Source organism: Armigeres subalbatus, chromosome 2 (genome assembly GCF_024139115.2).
Source record: "Armigeres subalbatus isolate Guangzhou_Male chromosome 2, GZ_Asu_2, whole genome shotgun sequence".
Taxonomy (NCBI): domain Eukaryota; kingdom Metazoa; phylum Arthropoda; class Insecta; order Diptera; family Culicidae; genus Armigeres; species Armigeres subalbatus.
The window spans coordinates 170,734,089-170,754,292 of record NC_085140.1 but is presented as its reverse complement, the minus strand read 5'-3'; the positions used below and the strand labels follow the sequence as shown (position 1 = coordinate 170,754,292).

General features: G+C 36.5%; 1 protein-coding gene and 1 non-coding gene across 8 annotated transcripts in view; both read right to left on the bottom strand.

The window, feature by feature from the left end:
- The window catches only part of LOC134211191 (motile sperm domain-containing protein 2-like), a 103,297-nt gene that overhangs the window by 3,333 nt on the left and 79,760 nt on the right, over positions 1–20,204 (bottom strand). For all 7 annotated transcript variants that reach the window (XM_062687865.1, XM_062687864.1, XM_062687869.1 and 4 more), the window contains exon 6: positions 6,376–6,451. In XM_062687865.1, the coding sequence (XP_062543849.1) occupies positions 6,376–6,451 (76 nt within the window). The remainder of the gene's footprint in view (positions 1–6,375; positions 6,452–20,204) is intronic.
- Trnaa-ugc (transfer RNA alanine (anticodon UGC)) lies at positions 17,384–17,459 on the bottom strand. The gene has a single exon. It is a non-coding gene; the product is annotated as a tRNA-Ala (tRNA).

Genomic DNA, 20,204 nt, shown 5'->3' with positions numbered 1-20,204 from the left:
AAATTTGGCCACAATATTCTTTGATATGCACAAAATGTTTAGCCAAAATTTGAGCATAATTAGTTATAGAAAAACCCCTTAATAATAGAACAAAACCTGCCAAAGCCGTCATTTCCTCTAATTGCTTTTAATAGAAAATTCTTCAAAATTTCTGGTTGAAAATTTTGCAATAATACTGTTATGAATAACTCATCAATAAGTTAGATAAGAATTTCTTCTAGATGCAACTATTTTGGAAATTCTCGAGAAACTTTTGCGGAATAATTTATTGTTAAAAGTTTTTCCACGAATTGGTACAGAAGTGTTGCAGAAATTAAAAGAATTTTATTTAAAAAACAAATTAGTTCAATTCAGTGGCGTAGCCACAGGGGTGGTTTTGGACATCGCCGAAATCGACTGGTCGGAAACCATCACTACATCCAACGTTAATGACGCGGTTCGCATATACACATCTAAGATATCAGACGTTCTCCAAGTCATTGTTCCAAAATGTCAACCTAAACGTAGCCTTCCATGGAGTACTTCAAAACTACTACGTCTAAAATCACGCAGAAATGCTGCTTTGAGGGAATTCCGTAAAAACAGATGTTTTGTTACACGTAAACAGTTCCATTTAATTAGTAACATTTATAGGAAGGAAAGTAGTCGCCTATTTCATCGGTACACTCGTAACGCGGAATCTGAGCTTCGCAGAAATCCCAAAAAGTTCTGGACCTTTGTAAACAGCAAGAAGAAGGATAATGGTCTCCCAGTCTCCATGTTCAACGAAACTACCGAAGTAGACGGTACACTCGATAAATGCAACCTGTTTGCGAACCGTTTTGCCAATGTCTTCACCAATGACTCCCTGTCAGAATCTGACTTAGAATTAGCAACTATGGATGTCACCCCAGATACTGTCTGCCTCAATAGTCTACAAGTTAGCGATGGAGATATCATAAAAGCTTCGAAAAAACTAAAACCCAGTTCCTCACCTGGTCCGGACGGCATACCAACATGCGTGTTGAAAAGATGCATTGGTCAGCTGTTAGATCCTCTTCGCCACATTTTCAACCTGTCATTATCGTCCGGAACATTCCCGGAGCAATGGAAAGCTTCATTCATGTTTCCTATTTTCAAAAAAGGAGACCGTCGTGACATTTGTGACATTTGTAACTATCGAGGAATTACGTCGCTCTGTTCAACATCGAAACTTTTGGAAGTGTTAGTTAACGAGTATTTGCTGCACAGTTCCAGGAACTACATCTAGACTGGCCCAAAATGCATGAAATCCTGAATTTCAAACCTTGCACCCTTAAATAACAGTTTGGGGGTCCCAGAAGCTCCCCTGAAAACTTCAGCTCATTCGGTCCAGTGGTTGGCGTGCGCAAATTGCTCAAAGTTTGTATGGGAAAAGTGATCCAAATATATGGGGAAACGCAACCGTTTCAGTTTTTTGCTTTTAGGTGGCACTGTAGTCGACGGATTCCTGTTGTGGACAAAATGTAGAACCTTTTTTATATAAGGAAGCGACTGGTGAAGACCGGATGTAAATCCCTTTGAAATTGGCCAAGTTATAAGCATCCAAAGTCGAGGGTTTCGAGCGTGTCTCCCAGGGGTGTTTAAAATGAGAGCAACGTACCACTGACCATTGCGGCGGCGATGCAGGCCTATTCGGTGCCGCGCGAAATTAAATGCATGATTATCACGCAATCTCGCGAATTTTTATCCGATTGGTAAATACTTTCCGTACTCTGTACAGTAGTGTAGCTAGAGAGGGATGGGGTGAATAAGGGGGGACAAGGGGGGCCGTTTCCTTTTTTTTTAGTAGAGAAACACATCCGGGATATTGTTCGATGTTTAATCTCGCAATTTTCTGGCGTCGTTTTATCTTCGAGCTAACACGCTAAAAAAATGTACTCAAAATTGACATAAATTGAAGAACTCAAAATTTGGTCAAGTTAAACCAATGCTATAGTTTAGAGTTCAATTTTCGAAGCGTGAATGTAAACACACGAAATAAATTAAGTACTTCATCCATTTATTTTGTTAGCCTCAAATAAAAATATACAGCCATCCAGTTCCAACATTTTTGATATGATCCCTCAAAATTACCTTATATTTGGTAGGATCTAATTTTAATTTTAATTTTTCATAAATTGGTAACTCACAAATCATTAGGCCTATTTGTTATATTAACAATTAAAATAAAAGTAACTAATTTTTCACTCTTCAAACCGTTGTATCTCCAAAACCACTGGTCCTGCAAGAAAAATGTGCTTCTTGCTTTTATGAAGTCATATTTGATCGTGCAAGTGGAATACATAAAATGGATTCAAAATCTAAGGAAGAATTAAGTATGGAACTTGTTGTCCCAATTGAAAGTTTTAGAGGTGTAAAGTTGCCTTCAAACGGTGATGTGCTTGGTCGGATGCGTTTTATAATGAAAAATCAACACTTGAGTATAAAACCAGCTGCCAAAACTGTAGTAACTGAACTTCAATTTTTTTGGGAGAAACGTAGCATTCCTCTAATGCAACACTACAATGCTGTTGTTAAGCTCCTAAAATTATTTAACGAAATGCGAGCAATTATCAAAAAATCTTCTCACGCGGGAGATAAACAGAAAGAGCAAGAGTTTAGTTTTATTTATAATTTGGATCGATTGTTTGACATTGCTCGACGAAATGCATTAAATTTGATTAAAAACGATAAGGATAAACAGTTCCTTATTCTGCAAAGGGAAGTTGGAAGGCCTGGATCTGCCTTTGCGAGAGTTAAAAAAGGCAAAATCGAAGAAGAACCAACAACGGAACCAGTGCCTTCCTTGGAATCTCAATCAGCTACCAGCGTTTTTACTATTGATGGAGGAGGTAAGAATATAATCAAATAAGATGGTAACTTCTACTATATGTCAATATTTTTATGTCTTGCTTCCAGATGAGAAACCCTCCTCTAGTAGAGCGTGTTCCGAGCGAAGTAAATCAAAAATAATGACTCCTATACTAGCTGCCACCCTAGATCGTTTTGGACTAAGCGACCGAAATGCAATGTATGTTATTTCTTCGGTTTTAACAAGTGCTGGACTAAACTTAGGTAAGTTCTCCTTAACAGTACTTTTATTGTATTGTTCTTTCTCTTGAGTTTATTTTATAATATTGATAGTATCTTGTAACTAAAACAAAATCTTTATCAACTTTATCTATTTTTCAGACGATTTTACCGTTAGCAGACAAACAATCTCAAGGGCCCGTGCAGAATATCGCGAAGAGATTACTCAAAATTTTCAAAGCAATTTTGATCTAAATGGACCACTTGTTGTACATTGGGATGAAAAGCTGCTTCAAGATCTCACAGGTAATATATTTGAGTATTTTTTATAGCATTGAAATGTGTTATTCTGTGTTATGATTTTTGGATATCTTCTAACTAAGCATGATTTGAAGTAATCGATAGGTTTTTTTTTGTTATTTGAAATCCCTTAGCCTCAATAAGTGTTAGGTAATAACATTCTCACGTAAGCAGATCGATATTGAGGCTTCTTATCAACTCAATGGCGAAACCCTGCAGAGAGTTTTATCCGTAACGGATTTAGGAGTAATACTCGATTCCAAACTTAACTTCATACAACATATGACTTCCATGGTTAGTAAGGCAAATCGTCAAATAGGTTTTATCACAAAAGTTTGTCAATCATTTCGTGATCCATATTGTTTTCGTTCGCTTTACTGCTCATTAGTTCGTTCAATACTTGAATTCTCGTCCATTGTTTGGTCCTCCTATTATGTTACGTGGAGTCTGCGTGTAGAATCTGTCCAGCGTCGCTTTATTCGCCGTGCATTAACGTATCTTCCGTGGAATGACCCTATTAACTTGCCCCCGTATGAAAATCGGTGCTTACTCTTAAATCTGGATACTCTATCAGCACGACGTACAAAATATGAAGCTATTTTCGCTGCAAAGATTATACTAGGAGAAATTGATGCACCTAGTATTTTAAGCAATATTAATTTGTCGGCTCCCTCTCGTTACCTTCGTTCTTTCAACACTCTTGCATTGCCTTTTAGACGTACAAACTATGGAAAAAGCGATCCTATTTATAAAGTTTGTGCCGCGTTCAATAAGTTTTCCCATTGTTTTGATTTTACATGTAATAGTGGTTCGTTCAAAAGAATTGATAGTGTTAGGAATAATGATAGTTAGCGTTAGTTTTCATGTTCAATTAGACAGATAAGTGTTCGTTGAATGTACATTGTTGTAATTTTTGTTTAAAAGATGCAGGTTTTTTTAACAAGCTCTGCTTGTTTTTCCTGCCAGAACAGATAACAACATCAATAAATAGCTATAGTCTCAGTAACTTAGACTTAATGATAACAACATTCCAATAATTTAGTTTATGTTACTGCAATTAGCGATATAACTCCTTTATTAGTTGAATTCAAACAACGAACCATTAGGCAGAGTTGTAGAAAAACCTTCGCACTAGAAGTCCACCATACAACACATTGTGAAATTCAGCTTTTGGAATGAGTTATTGAAAAACTATCATTTAGATCGAATGCAAATTACTAAATTACTAAACACCCTTGCCGATATTACACCCTTGCCGGATTAAAATACCGTCATGTGATCCATTTATTTATTTTTTCAATAAAGCTATGCTACCATTCGGAGATGGTCTGATTGGTTGTGTCGAGGGAATATCTTTCGAGGGATTTTTGATAAACAGCTCAAAACCAAGAAAATAGATTGACAATAAAAATTAAAAATAAATAATACATGAGTAGACGTGAAATCTTTGAACATCGACATCGTGTCTGAATGCATAAATGTTACTTGTATTAGAAATAACAGCGAAGTTCTAAAATTCCGGAAAAAAATTAATTAAGAAAATGGTACCGTAATACTTAAAATAATATGTCTAATGTCTATCAACACTTCTACTGATCTGCAAAATATAACATTCCTATGTATAAGCTGTCACTATGCTCTCAGGTTATAAACGATATAAATTCACCTTCAAAACTAATATGAAAAATACGCTTCTGGCAAGATGTTATATGTTTCCAACAAATATTAGAAGCTGATAAGAGGCTTGTGTGGGGGTTTCGGAGACGAACCATAATAAAGATACAAAAAAAGGCTTGTTACATTAAAAATATGCTTCTTCTGCTAAAAACTAGCTTCTTCTTCTTATTGGCATTACATCCCCCACTGGCCCATTGCCGCCTCGTTATTTTAGTACTCCCATGACCTACGAGTTGTCTAGGTCATGTTATCATTTTCGCATTTGAAAATCATTATAGGCTAACACGATGATAACTATAGGGGGAGACCCCTCAACGCCGGACCCCTAACAAAACCGGACAGTCATAAAAACGACACTTGCTGAAGTTCCTCTACCATCTTATGTAGTACAAAACAATGCCCTTGAAAAGCCCTTTAGCTGCATGGAATATCAGATCCTCATATTGTAAATATTGTACAAAATTTGAAATTGAACAAAAATGCCTTACGTTATAAGATTTGAATGCAAAATATTAAAATCAATCGAATGCATTCTGATTATGTGAAGATGGCCAATATAAGCCATATATTTTAAATAACAATCATGATTTGTTAGATATATAATGTAACTGTGTTACAACATTAATTTCTGTATCCAGTAGCTGTCCCCCAATACCGGACAGTGAGGATTTTCATGAGATCAAATTGCTTTTCTCCGATGTATTGCAGTTACGGCTTCCAAAGGGCGTAACTCCAAAACGTGCTCTTACTTTTTTCGTTAATAACGGTCATAAGAGTACAATGTGTACAACATTGACTCCACTTCCAGGAAACTCAGCTCGGTCGGAGCTGAACGAACAAATTATGCAAAGTATTTTTCCTTGAACAAAATGATGGCAATATATTAAAGAATTAAAACAGTATTTTATTAATCATCAGGTTATCGAAACATCTAATTGTACCAGAGCATCAAATATTCACCTTCACGAAACAACAACAACAACGAACGGGTTTGTATATAATGCGAAACATTTGCAAGATACGGGTTATTTTGTTCTGCTTTGGACGGTTCGTAATTAAAGTAAATTAATGAATATATTTCAATAATTTTTCAGCATATACTATTATTGACATACCATGAATAAGCGCAGCAAGATTGAAGGATCAATATACCTCTTTTAAAGGAAAAATATTCAACAAATTAGTGAGTACCTTTATAGGCTTTTATCAAGTGGAGAGATCAATACACCCCCCCCCCAAATTTGGAATTTAATTTAAAATTACCTTTTTTTAATAAAATAAGAAGCGGCAAATGCAACAGCTCGAAAAGGCGAATGAATAATGGATATGAATGCATACATAAGATGAATGGTGATGATGGACACTTACCGTCTGCGTTCTCGTGGTTGATTTTAGCCGATTCGTTCATGGGAGACTCTGAAGGGTTAAGATTTGCAAAGTGAACCTGTTGAAAGAGAAAAATAGACATGTTAAACAAAATAATAATATCTTTCTGCGTAGTAAATTCGAAATTGAACGTTTGGTAAAAAGCTCCTCATTTTGGTTAAGATAATACTTAAGTAGGCGCTCCTTTCATACTAATGAAAATGATATATGCAATATTTTACATTAAAAATAGGGTTTTAATCTTACCGAAAATAACCAATAAATAAAAGGTTTAGTGGTTTAGTTGCTTTGAATAACAGTCAATATAAATTTTTAACAGCGAAGTACAGGAAACTATTTCCTGAGACAATGATATGGAAATGCTGATATCATCTTGATATATCATGTTCATGATAGAATTTTAGGCGAAATTAGGGTAAGACCAAATATATTATATTAACAATATGGTTCACTTCGAGTTTTCCCATACAACGAAATGGCGAACAATTTGCCGGTGATAACAACATCATCTAGCGAACAAAGAGGAATCTAAACATGTTTTTTTCTAGCTTGTGCTGGAAAACCCTCCTGCCATCTTCCGGTGAGTAGTCATACAGTTGTTCGATGACATTTTACAGTGTGGGGATGTCCATACATTTTTCAATAAATCGATTACCGGAATATCGACTTTGTTAAATGCAAACACTACTGTAAATATTTCGATGCAGCAGTGCAAAGCAGACAAACTACACCTTTGCTTCAATCGTTTAAACTGTGAAAGCCGTTCCGCAAACATTAAAATGATTGTTCCACTGTAAATATTTCTATCATTTTCTTGAGCAAGAAATTTGATTAATTCTTTCTGAATATTATCGATATTATTCCAATGCATCATTCTTCTTCCACTTCGGTGTCCTAAATTCCTACTGGAACTTAACACCTGCGTTTCAACTTATTATGAATTGAAAACTTTTGCTGCCCACCATTGATTGAATGAATATGTATCTTGAGTGGAAAGCCATGAAGATGACACTCATCCGATTGCGTTTTGTTATGTTGCGCTTATCATAATGGGTATGATTATTTTGTTACATTTAGACATGGAAAGTGAATTGAACAAGTCGCTTGGATTAAACGCGTCCAAACACCTTCGCTCAACTCACTTGAACGGACAGTAAGTTGAACATGTTCAACTCTATTGCAAATAAATTGCAATCAACTAAGTTGTTCAATTCACTTGCCCTTTCAAAACGTAGCATTATGGTGAGATATTTCGGCTAAACTTAATCACGCTTATTTTATTGTGCTTTCTCGATTTCGTATCCAATATCAGATATTTTTTGGGATTTAATAGATTATTTTTCGATACTTTCGCAAGAAAAACTAGTTGAACGTACCCGACCTTGCTCGGGATTATCCAGTTTTCCGCGAGCGGTAATGGCCGCCAGCTTGCCTGCGGGTTAGTCTCTGATTTGACATTTCTGGAGGTCAACTGCACCCACCATTCGAGCATTTTGATCAATGTGGTGTATAAGAAGGCTTGAATTCATTGAATCAGCACCTTCTTATATGCTACATTGGTCAGAATGCTCGGAGCAATAAGTGCAGTTAACCTCCAGACACGTCAAATCAGAGACTGAACCGCAAGCAAGCTGGCGGCCATTACCGCTCGCGGAAAACTGGATACTACAGTAGCTCTCCACATCTCGATATCGAAGGGACCATCGAGATAGGGAGAGATCGAGGAATAGAAGGAAAATTTAAATGGGTACTATATCCAAAACAGCTTGTTGCTATGAAAACGCCAACAAAACAAATATCATTACTTATTGTTGATCTGTATTGTTATCGTCCAAATATGGTCTAGTAGCCTAAAAATTTGAACATATCGACATAAGGAGAGTGAATCCAGAACAAAATACGATTACAACACATCGGGATAGAAAGATTTCGAGATAGGGAAGTTATCGAGATGTAGAAAGCCAAAATGTATATAGATTGAAGGGACCGAGGAAACCATCGACATAGGGAGAGATATCGAGATATAGAACATCGAGATTTATAGAGTCGCCTATATTTTGCATTCTTACTGTCAATTGTTGAGTTCATTCAGCGCCGCACTCCAGATCATTTTTAGCGCGATCGTATTGGATTTCCTTACAACTCGCATCAAAATTGTATTTTTACAATTTCTGAACTTTCTCCTCAAAATTTAGTGATATTTTATAACAGCGCAGTCCTCAAGACGAATCGATTAATGAGAAACCCGTACAAATCGGTCAACCCGTTCGTGAGTTATATTGCCTCAAAGGAAATGGAAACTCATTTTTATATAGAGAGATTGTACCACAAACGTTATTATGTTTAAATTGTATTTATATCAGACGCTCATTTCGGGCAGTTTGTTCACAAAATTTCGTTTCTCTCTGTCAAATCATATTCAAAAATTTAAAACAATTTGGGAATTCTCAAAAATGGGATTATGCATGCGAGCTTATTATTAGCATCGCTAATAATTTCACTACGTGAAAATATAGCTCTTATGAGCCAAACAAAATGGATACGTTTGCGTGCGTTTTGACAGTTTTCCCATGGGAAAACTGTCAAAACGCACGCAAACGTATCCATTGTGTTTGACCCTTTAAGCTTTCTTTTCGTGACTATTTGAAAAAAATCTACCCAGGGGTCCCAAACAACTTTTTTTTTCTCCCTTAAACGGAACCTTTCAGTTGTAAAACAGTCAATTATTTACCACGTCACTACTAAATGAGTTTCCTCGATTTTTTTCTTCCAATCATCATATAAAAAAATAAGGAGGAATCGATTATTACTAAGTTATAGTCTAAATAACTTGTTTATTGAAGCTCAAACGTTAAAGAGCATAACGAAGCCAAACTCGATAATTGTATGTAATCCTCTGAAAATAGCTGAGAAACGCTTGGATGAAGATTATGCACTGGTTCGATATCTTTTTACATATACCCAATTCTTTCTCAACACCTGCCAAAATTGAAACTTGTTATGCGAATGAATAAGTTTAACTGGTGTCATAAAATTATTCAAAACGATTGATCATGCTAAACAATAATCTACCATAGTAAAATAAAAGGCTTCCTTAGCCATGCGGTGATATCCCAAGCAACATTTCAAGTTTTATTCCGTTCTAGGGATGGTTTTCAAGATCAATTTATAGGATCTAATAATAAAACCCAATATTACACGACAATTTCCCTATGACCACTATAAGTGTAAAATATGGCCAAGTGGCCCTCTCTAGATAACCACTATAAACCTATTATACAGGGTGTTCAATAAGTTCGGATACAAATGTTTGATCATTGTGTTTATAAGCCCAATGTACATATTCTGTACAAGTATTGGTGTCAGCGTTAGCGGTATATATACGCTAACGGATGTGAGTGGTGTTGACATTCTGTCACTTGTTGTTTGTTTATTACGCGCGGTGAAAATGGATTGGGGCATTGCAAACAGCATTTTTTGAAGATCAACACCGTACACCGCACTACAAAACTGAGATTTCGGGGATGAGTGGGCCGGTGATAAGACGGAGATCAGCCCTACATGTTCCAATAGGACGATAACCCTTTATACACGGAACATGCGATTTAAGCCTTATATGGGGACAATTTCATCGACTTTTTGGACAAAACTTTGCGACCTCCCAGCTTCCCGGATTTGAACCCTCTTAACTTTCTTGTTTGATCCTTTATTATGTTAAAGCTGTACGAATACAAGGTCAGTAACTTGGACCAGTTCAAGACGTAATTCTCAAAATCTGGAACGAAATGCCTATGCAGACCGTGCGTGCCGCTTGCGATGGATTTCAGAAACGTTTGAAGCTCGTGAAGAAGTACAAAATAAAGGTCATTCCAGAAGAGATGTTACAAACGTTCCTTATAATCAATACTTTCAATGAAATGTAACCGGAAAAGAAATAATTTAATTACAATTTTTAAACATTTTTTTAAAGTGTATTCGAACTTATTGAATACCCTGTAAGAGTATTGAAGGAAAAAAAGGAAATTTGGCTGCCGTAGCTGTGTAAAGTGTAAAGTGTAACAAAACATAAGTAAATTGATCAGGGTCACTTCCTTGCTGTTAAAAAATACCAGTGAGTTTAACCATTGCTTAGCGGTAATGTTTGCTAGCCAAATGTTGAATTCAATAAATTCGGCTCCGTAAGTGTGTGTGTATAACGATCGTCATATGTTGGGTAGTTTAATTATAACGTGTATCGAACTTTTTGGACGCGAGTTGGCGCCACATGTGGAGTCGCAGAATTTCGTGAGAGTGAATCATATTGTTAATATATTATGCATCTCGAGATAGAATAGATTACTGCGGCTTCCTGCTGGTTGCTTCTCAGGTAATCGCAACGATCACTAAACACAACAGTGTCGATGAAAATCTCACCCACTGTATGCACTTACCATGATAAACACTCTCCATGTACGCAGTGATTCCGGTTGCCTCTCACTAAAACAATCGAACACTGCTGTCATTTCGCGAAAAGCACGTGGTTTTGTTTTGAGCGGGAAAATTCTGCCTATCTTTTAACACGGCGGCTATCTTGACGTTTACCTTCGCAGTCGAGCCTGCGAGTGTAAGACCGCCGCAGCATTCTAGAAAAAGATTAGCGCGACAATAGTATATTTGATAAAAGTGTTGCAGTCAAATGAGCAAACAGCAACATGGTGTGCGAAACAGAGAGCGAGTAGGTACAATGCTAGAAGAATGTTAACTTCCACAGCAACCTCGTATAGCTCTCCAACTGCTTCAGCGTGCGTCAATTTCGATATGGTGCACCGGAATGGTCCCGCCGGATACAGTTCAGCGAGCTATATCAAATTTATTATACATTTCCACAAAAATATGCCTACCACACTTCTGCTACAACATTTGATTTTCCGTTTGCATTCGATTAAACATAATCGATTAAGTTTGCAAAAAAAACATCAAGCATCCCTATTTTTTTTCATGATGACATTTTGAAGTGTGTGTAAAACGATCGTCATATTTTGGGTAGTTCGATTTACGTGTGTATCGATCCTTTTGGACGCGAGTTGGCGCCACATGTGGTGTCGCCAAAATTTCGTGAGAGTGAATCATATTGTTAATATAGTATATTTGGTAAGACGGTATAATGTGCGTCCTGGTCAAAACATCCCTGTATGATTTCTAGAAAACTATAACTAAGGTTACTGTGGTGTATCTGTCTGCGAATGGAACTCAAATCTTGGGAACATACTAAAATAGAGGATAACTGGAAAAACACCTTGATTGCAATGCAGTCAATACGTTTCATCACACCAAACGTATTTATCACTCGCAAACGGCAAAATATTAAATATTTCAAAATGAAAATTTTAACACATACACAGGGCTTATAACAGGCCATTTCCCGATCCGATATCACTTGAAGCTGTTAGGAAAACATCAAGATGATGTATGTCGTCTCTGCAGCATACATGTAGAATACTCGGAACATGTGTTATGCCATTGTCCGGAATTTTTTAGAAAAAAAAATTACAGTTCTTCAATAAGGGGCTGACAGAACCCTCAGAAGTTTGGAGAACAAGTCCCAATATGGTAGCACGATTCATCAGAACCATAATACCGCATTGGGATAACGTTGGTAGTCAAGGTAATGCAATTGCTCTAAATAGTAATGATGCGTCAACTTGACAAAGCTAGATCAAATGGGGCATACATCACAATAGATCTAACAAATGGTCGCAGTGATTAAAATACCCAACAAGGAAAAAAAGGTTAAAAAACAGTTGGTACAATTAAATATAGTAAGACCATCATGGAAGTATTTTTGTATTGCATAATGGAAATTTCAAAATTCAAAAAGTTGAAAGTTTGATGTAACTTACCATGTTTGGTTGCTCAATATTATGGACCGACGCTGCTATAGTGTCCGCAAAATTTGCACTGAAGCACTCAGTTGGGCAAGAAAATAACTTTCATCAATGATTAATATGATAAAAAATTGCTTCCATCTTAAAAAATGTTATGTTTTTCGAAAATATGTTTCACTGGTCAAAGTGTTGGCAGAATGATATGCCCTGACCAACTGGACACAAGCGCAGCAAACCCAGAAACAGTTGCTTTAAAATTATATGGAAACTATCGAAATGTAGAGTAGAGTGGGGCAAGAGTGCGCGTGGGGTAAGAGTACGTTTTCGATTTTTTGAAGTAATAAAAAAAGATAAACTAGCAGCACTGCATCAGTTTGACAGGTATTCTGGCCAACTATTATCATGTGTAATTGTAAACGATTTGAATAAACAACAAGGGAGATATGGAGTTAGATAACTTTTTGGTCATTTTGCTAAAAATAATTGGATTTCCGCAACTAGTATTCCATTACCATATATACGTTCAATCCGGTGAACATTATACCATTTCGATAACCTATTGTATAGAGTACTTTATGGTACAGAACACAAATCCGGTTGGTTTTCCAAGAAGTCAAAACCATTACTTGAATAATTTTTGGTACTGTGGGGTAAAAGTACGCAGGAACGTGTGGGGCAAGAGTACGCATATGAATCTTCAAGTTATGATGTCAAACCCGTATCTCCGGCCGAAATAAGACTTCTTCCAAAGCGTAAAGATCCACAACTAAGAAAAAAGGGACAGAATTTGAAATTATCACAAGTTTTTAGAATAAGTTGAAGTAATTCTGTGTTAGAAAGGACTTAGCGAACAAAGCACTGAAGCAAAATAATGAAATTGTATTAGGACTTGCTGTACACCTAAACATAGTACGAAAACACAATTTCATCTAAATGATAATTTCATTTAATCAAAAGAATCATTCATAAATTACGCAACGTTTAGCTGGGAGGGTTTGTGAGATGTGTGACGATGCATATATTTTTTAGAAGATTCATACAAATAGTGTAAGATAGGGGGGGAGGGGTGATGAAATAGCCAAATTTTACTTTACGTGATTGGTGGACTTTCTTTAAGGAAAATGCGTTGTATACGCCACGCGAAACCTGATATATAGTTTTACCTTTGAAGTTTTTTGTATATATAAAAAACAATGGTTTTTCGTATGAAAGTGCACATTTTTAGGACCCCCTCCCCCTTTAAGAATTACGTAATCTTTAAACATTCCCTAATATATGCTCATTAAACATCAATTAAATGTTATTAACTCTTATTTGTGTTAATATATACTTAAAGCACATGATTGGATAAATGCGTACTCTTACCCCACCCGATGCGCACTTTTACCCCACCGGTGGGGTAAGAGTGCGTTTTTCACTTGGCTTGCAATAAGGGTTCTACTAAAACGAATCTCAATAATTTCAATATTTTTTCCACTGGGTAACATAAAGGAAGAGTATATGAATCATCGATACTGATTTGATATGCAGAAGCTTGCTTCATAAGCGCAACATGATCGATTGAAAACTAAGTGCGTACTCTTGCCCCACTCTACTCTAATACAAATCTTCTTAAATAGACTTATGCTGGTTTTCCAATGACAAGTACATAGGTGTTTGCTACCTTTTTATTATGGGGTAGATAAAATACTAACGAAGGGCTATAAAACGTCTTTGGTTAAGATAGGGCGTTTTGCCCAGGCACTTATTGAAATAGATTTTTTCATGACTTTTCAAAAAAGCTTAATAATAAACAATTATTGTGTGTTTACTACAATATTTTCATATGACTACTCACAGGTAATGCATTTGCGACTTTTTGGGCTACCAAATAACACAAAGTTTTCATAAATTGCATGAAAAGTACACAGGATTTTGTTTTTACACGATTTTTTTTCGTTCGTATTTTTGATCGTGTGACTTCAATTTACCACCAAACTCTTCGCAACATGTTTCAAAAAATCCAAAATAAATCGAAGAAAAATCACGTGATAATTAATATGCGTTAAACATTTAGGATGAGTGGAAAATTGAGAAAATGTAAATCGCGTAAAAACAAAATCCATTAGTAAGTATTGTCTCAGGGGGGTCTATTATACCGTCTTACGCTACAGATTTGGTAGTTCCGTTAGAATAGGCAGGCATGACGAATGTTTTATAGAAGTGGATTTGAAAACGAACGGAGGGCAATATTTGTAAATTTCACGACCTTCCTTCTTTCAAACTCCCGTAAGAAGGGGAAGGGAAGAGTATCTGCAGTGTAGATGCTGATATCTCTCCGCTGGTAAAAGTTTCTTGAAAGTCTTTGTGTATTGCACGAAACCCCCCTACGAATTTTTGAAAGGTTGGGATGATTTTTGTTTTGAAAATTCTTGGACTAAATGCTTCTGTTTCAAATTCTCTCCCTCGTTTAAAATTTTCAACGCTTGTTGGTCCCAATGTAAAAGACCAATAATCACAACTCATCGACCATAATGGTATTTTTCTGAATGAAACAAGCAAATTCATCTTGGATATACGCGGTATTTCATAAAGCAATCCAACGAGAAAGCTGAATCATTATAAACCTTTGAGTTTGAGAGTAAATTGTCCTCACTGCTGTAAAATATTACGGGCCCTGAAATTTTTCGGTAACAATAATTGTTAGGTGTAGTATTTCATGACACTTATTGACAGCAGGAATTCTTCGACCAGGTTCAATGCTGTAAATTTATTCCATTAAATATTATTAAAAGAATTACTAATTACAAAGTATTTCTTACATTATAGTATTCTCTGTATTTTTCCGAAGGATTATCTTGCAAACACTGATCATTTTTCTACCGGTTTCTACTCCTTCAATGTTGCCAGTTTCACCTCAATATTCTTCTCAACACTAATAGTTGCCAAAAATGTAAGTAATTCGATCCACGCGTATGAGATCAAACTTCAGATATTTTCTTGTAATCGGAAGTCTGAGGAACCAGAATATCGGTTGATACCAAAACCAATCCTATTGACATGTGAAAAACCCTGATAAATCCACGTAGCGGTGTTGGTGCTTTTCTCGTGAATAAGATGTACTAAAAACTTGATTAAACATTTCTTAGCATGAACTTGCAAATAGGGTAAAATGGGTCAAACGTCATATCCGGTAATATAAAAGTAATGCTTGTTTATGCCTTAGTAAAGGAAAAATTTACGACCGTGGTGGCCTACACAAAGGCCTTAACTTTTTAAAAGGCAGTGGTAACCATAATGTCACCAACAAATTATATGTTTTTCTGTTTATCAACAAGATCTTTACGTATTATTTCCTATGTGGTGGCTATCTTTGCTACCAAGTAACACTCCAGATAAATTTGAGCCATGAAATATTTGAAATGTAAATTTGCGAACAGTTTTTTCTCGATCTGTAAGTTTCGTGGGGAATAAGGATTTTCTGTTGTAATTCGTTAAAACCGACAGATATATTTTTAGATTATGGCGTGATTAGCGTGAAAAATGTTTTGTCTTTCTTCCATGTTTGGTTTTTGGATTTTTTTGACGAAATTGCGTTTTTTTAGGAACTAAAGTGGATTTTTTCACTTTCACTAGAATAGAGAGAAAATCTAAAATTTTCAAAATTTTAGAAGATAACAAAATCTGGTCAAAAACGTGATAAAATCGAAGATATACAGATCCGAAGCGTGGGTAAATCCAGTCAATATACATCTTGTGCTAATGAAAAGTAAGGATTTGTTGAATAATCCTTTCAAATAATAGTTTATTGAAAGAAATTATTAATAATAATAACATTTATCTGTGTATGCAGTGGCGAAGGAATCGGGTGGGACATGTAGAACATGTCCTATACATTAAAATACCTGGGTAGGATAGTCGACCCATGATTATGGTAAGAACATACCATATGGATAATTAAAAGATCTAATGCTGTCAATACTGTTTCAATCTCTAGATTTTCGAAAAAAAAACATTAAAGCGTTTAAAAAAGAATCAGATGTTTGAAAGCTTATCAGTGGTCAAACTGACAACCGTGAAGGTTACCGGTATTGTAAAAAAACTATTCCGAAAGGCTTCTCAGAGTCTGTGAGGAATTCTTACCATTCCAAAAAGTGCTCAATGATGTATTGAGATTTTCCAAGAAGTCCAGAAGTTTCTAATAGTTTCTGCTCTTCCTTCCTCTTTCAAAAGTTGAATATCTAAAGAAGGATACAACTTAGCTTAACTTAGCTATAAGACAGACTGTACTTGTCAATAGTTGCTTCTCTGTGACTAGTCAGAACTGGTGCAAATTGCGCTACGATCCAAGTTAATAAAGGTTGGTATCTACTCCCAACAGATCCACTCAGTTGGGAAAGGAGAGGAATGTTAGTGTATAGTTATTGTTGCTCTTAGAGACCGAAGAAACCTCTGCATCCCCACAATATCACGGAAAGGAAATTTGTTAACTCGGTAAGGTAGATGAACAAAAGTTTGCATAGATCGACGATTCACTTAGAAAAGTGATGTCGTCTCTGCCAGACCTGCAGTCTGAGGCAGAAGCGGTAGTCACTAGACTGCCGATCTCGTATCCAAAAGTTGAGAAACTAAACAAGGATATTAGAGAATAATCGCAGAAATATGAATCAGTTTATGATGATGGTACATAGCACATCCGTAGCAAACCCAAAAAAAAAAAACAAAAAACTCTGGAAGCTTCTAAGAGTTTGTTGAAATCTGTAGAAATCACAAATATACATACGTTTGCATAAAACCCTATAAGTTAGAAAGAAAAAAACTCTGTAATTCAGAGTACATGATTTTTGGGGTTTCTGAAAAACCGTTAACAGTACTGAACACCCTTCTTAAAGAATCTTGGACGATCATAAGCTTTACTGGTACATCGTAGCGATGTTTCTAAAGATTTCTCAAGGTTCAAATTCCTAGAACTTAGTGAAATTGCTTGAAATCATTCAATATTTAATAAAAATTTATAGGAATCCATAATCACTTCTAGAAATTCGTGAAAATGTTTTAAAACATTTACAATGTTATGAAAACTCATATGTGAATATATACGTTATGTGGAAGATATTGATTTGGAAAATGTATTGGAGGTAACCACTTTCCCTTCGATGGGACTCGAACCCATGACCCTACAGTACGCAAGACTGGTGCTTTCACCAACTAAGCTACGAAGGACCTCCGTCGGCCTTCGCAACCTAGCGGCTACTGAACGAGCTCGAGATTCCCAAATTGGACGCATAGTCAAATCACTCGCAATCCATTTCTCGAGCCAATACTTCCACATGTGTATAGTACACGTCCAGCGTGAGTATTTAGAATGTCTGGCGGATATACACATTCTTCATCAGCAACTGTACTAATCAAGTGAGGTTGTGTATGCTATTTGCCAGTCGGTCGTCAAGCTAGACCCTTGAAAACATGTTTTTTGAAAATGTTCTATAGACACTAGAAATGTAATGATTGTCTATCTTATAGTCATAGGGAGTTTATAACTTATCTGAGGATGTCTGAAAAAAATCTCTTGAAATCCGAGAGGATCTCCGGAAAGTCGCTGAAATGCTATAGATTTGAAAATCCAGTTTTTGTCCTACCCACTTCTCGGAACGTGGCTGTGTGTACATATGTATGAAAAAAAATCACTGTAGATTTCAAAGGCGACTTTTTTTGGCATAATGGAAACAGAAAAGTTTGTTTTTCGTTGTAAAATTCCAAAAAATCGTCCAAATGAGATCTTACTTGAGTATCTGCTAAATTATAAAAAGAGATGAAATAGAACGGAATACATAAAAAGCACAAATTTGAATCTTGTGTATTAGGAACATTCTTAATGTACAAAGAATGAGAAAAAACAATACCTTTAAGATTTTCGGCACGCAGGAAGTAAAATTCCGGCTCACCTGACGCTCGGCTATGCTGTTGGCTTAAATCGGAGTATCACTCTAATATAAAATATTGTTCTCCAAACTAAAAATAGCTTAAAGCTGTTGACCAGATCACTACTAAAAACAGGGATTTTCTTCCGACACACAAGCACTCACGAGTATAAAAATCACAACAACGAAAAAAGTATGAGCAAATGTATTTTCGCTTGGCGAGGAAGGGTAAAAATCGATCGGCGATTCCAAATTCTTAGCACTAGCTTTAAAAACTTATTATCAACGTAGAACAACTGGTTTGTTTGATGTTTTTCATTTGCGCACCATTCGAGTAATTGTGTTCACCTTTAAAATTAGGCATTTATCGTGATTGTAAAATCAAACAACCAACTTTTCACTCACGCACGCAAGTCGAAATGAAAAATCACCGCTTGCTAGACTGATGCTATGCTTCTGCATTTCCCTTCCCTTCAATCAAAATGTTATGAATCGTCTCGTGGGTCGAGTCAACGGCTTCGCTTCTAGCCGGTGCACTGCGGTGACTGCTGGTGGGTTTATGTAGGAAGAATAGAGAAGGGACTAGTCTTATAATTTGATTGCCACCGAAATCGACACTTTCGTATATGGCTTACCAAGAGTACAAGTGAGTTGCATTTGTTGGTATTTATACTGCACACGACAGCTAGTAGTGTGAAGTGACAGCACAGTCCCATCATATCACGTTTACGACTTGATAGCAACCTGGAACATTGCATGCAATCTTTCAATCAACCAATGAAAGTTTCTCAAATGAGACTGCGTAGTGATTATTCGCTTGTTGGAATTCTTCGAATTGGAACGCCTGGTGGTTCGCTAATTAAAATTTGTTCTATTATGTATTATCATACCCAAAAAGTAAATATACTAACTGCTAGCAAACACTTATGTTCGTTTGAATCCCGCCGGGGGCTACGACGCTAGCGCTACAAAATGGTATGCGAAGAGCCGGGTGTAGCAGCTTGGTGCAGAATGCTTCGAAGAGATGAGTGGAACCGAGTGCGACATGGCTCGTCTGGGAATTAGAGATGGTCGAGGAATTCGTCTACTTTGGATCCTTACTTATGCCTGATAATAATGTTAGTCGTGAAATACTGCCCATGATCGCATATTTGTAACATTTACATTTTGGTTGATTTAAAAAATCGTTTGTTAATCCTCCCGCAAACTCATCCAGTTTACCACAGATAAGCAAGACAGGTAGTAAATCCTATTCGACTGTTGTGGGATAATATGCAGTAAATTGAGCTCTCTGAACGATTCACAGACTTTTTACAACGTGTTACAAATATGCGATCATGGGCAGTATAAAGGCGCACGATCTATGATCAAGTCGGTTCTACTACGGCCTCATGAAGAAAAGAAATTCACACGCGCACCACATGTATCATGTACAAATCATTTAAGGATGTGAAACTTGTACCATGTTCGAGGAAGACTTGCAAGCATTCAAAGTATTCTAGTAGTGTGTGCTTAGGTGGTGGCTGTGTACACGAGAACGGTGTGTGGCGACGAAGGATGAATCACGAGCTCGCGCAACTCTACGACGAATCCTGTATTCAGAAGGTAGCTAAACCCAGTTGCCGGACAGCAAACCCTGCATAGACGGTGGAGCTAGGTGGCGAACCAAGTACAAACCAATTTGGTGGGCGTGGGGCGTAAATAGCTGAAGGTGGAGAGATGTGGTCTCAAGCCGTGTATTGTAAATTGTTGATTCAGAGTTACATATCTGTTTAGATGTAAGCTTAATAAATGGATGAGTTCCCGTTCTTTGAGCATTTTTTTTTAAACCTGGTGAATGATTTTTAGAGAAAAGCAATACCTTAAAGGGAGAGGCTGAGGTTCTGTAGAGTTCTCGATGGAAAAATTGTTACACCGCGTTTACTTCAACAAGAATATTGATTAGAAGATGTGCCCAATCATTTAAAAAATGCCAACACTAAACCCGCCGCACCACAGAAATAACACCCAGCTCTACCAGTTCGATATAATGCGATGTTGGTAACAC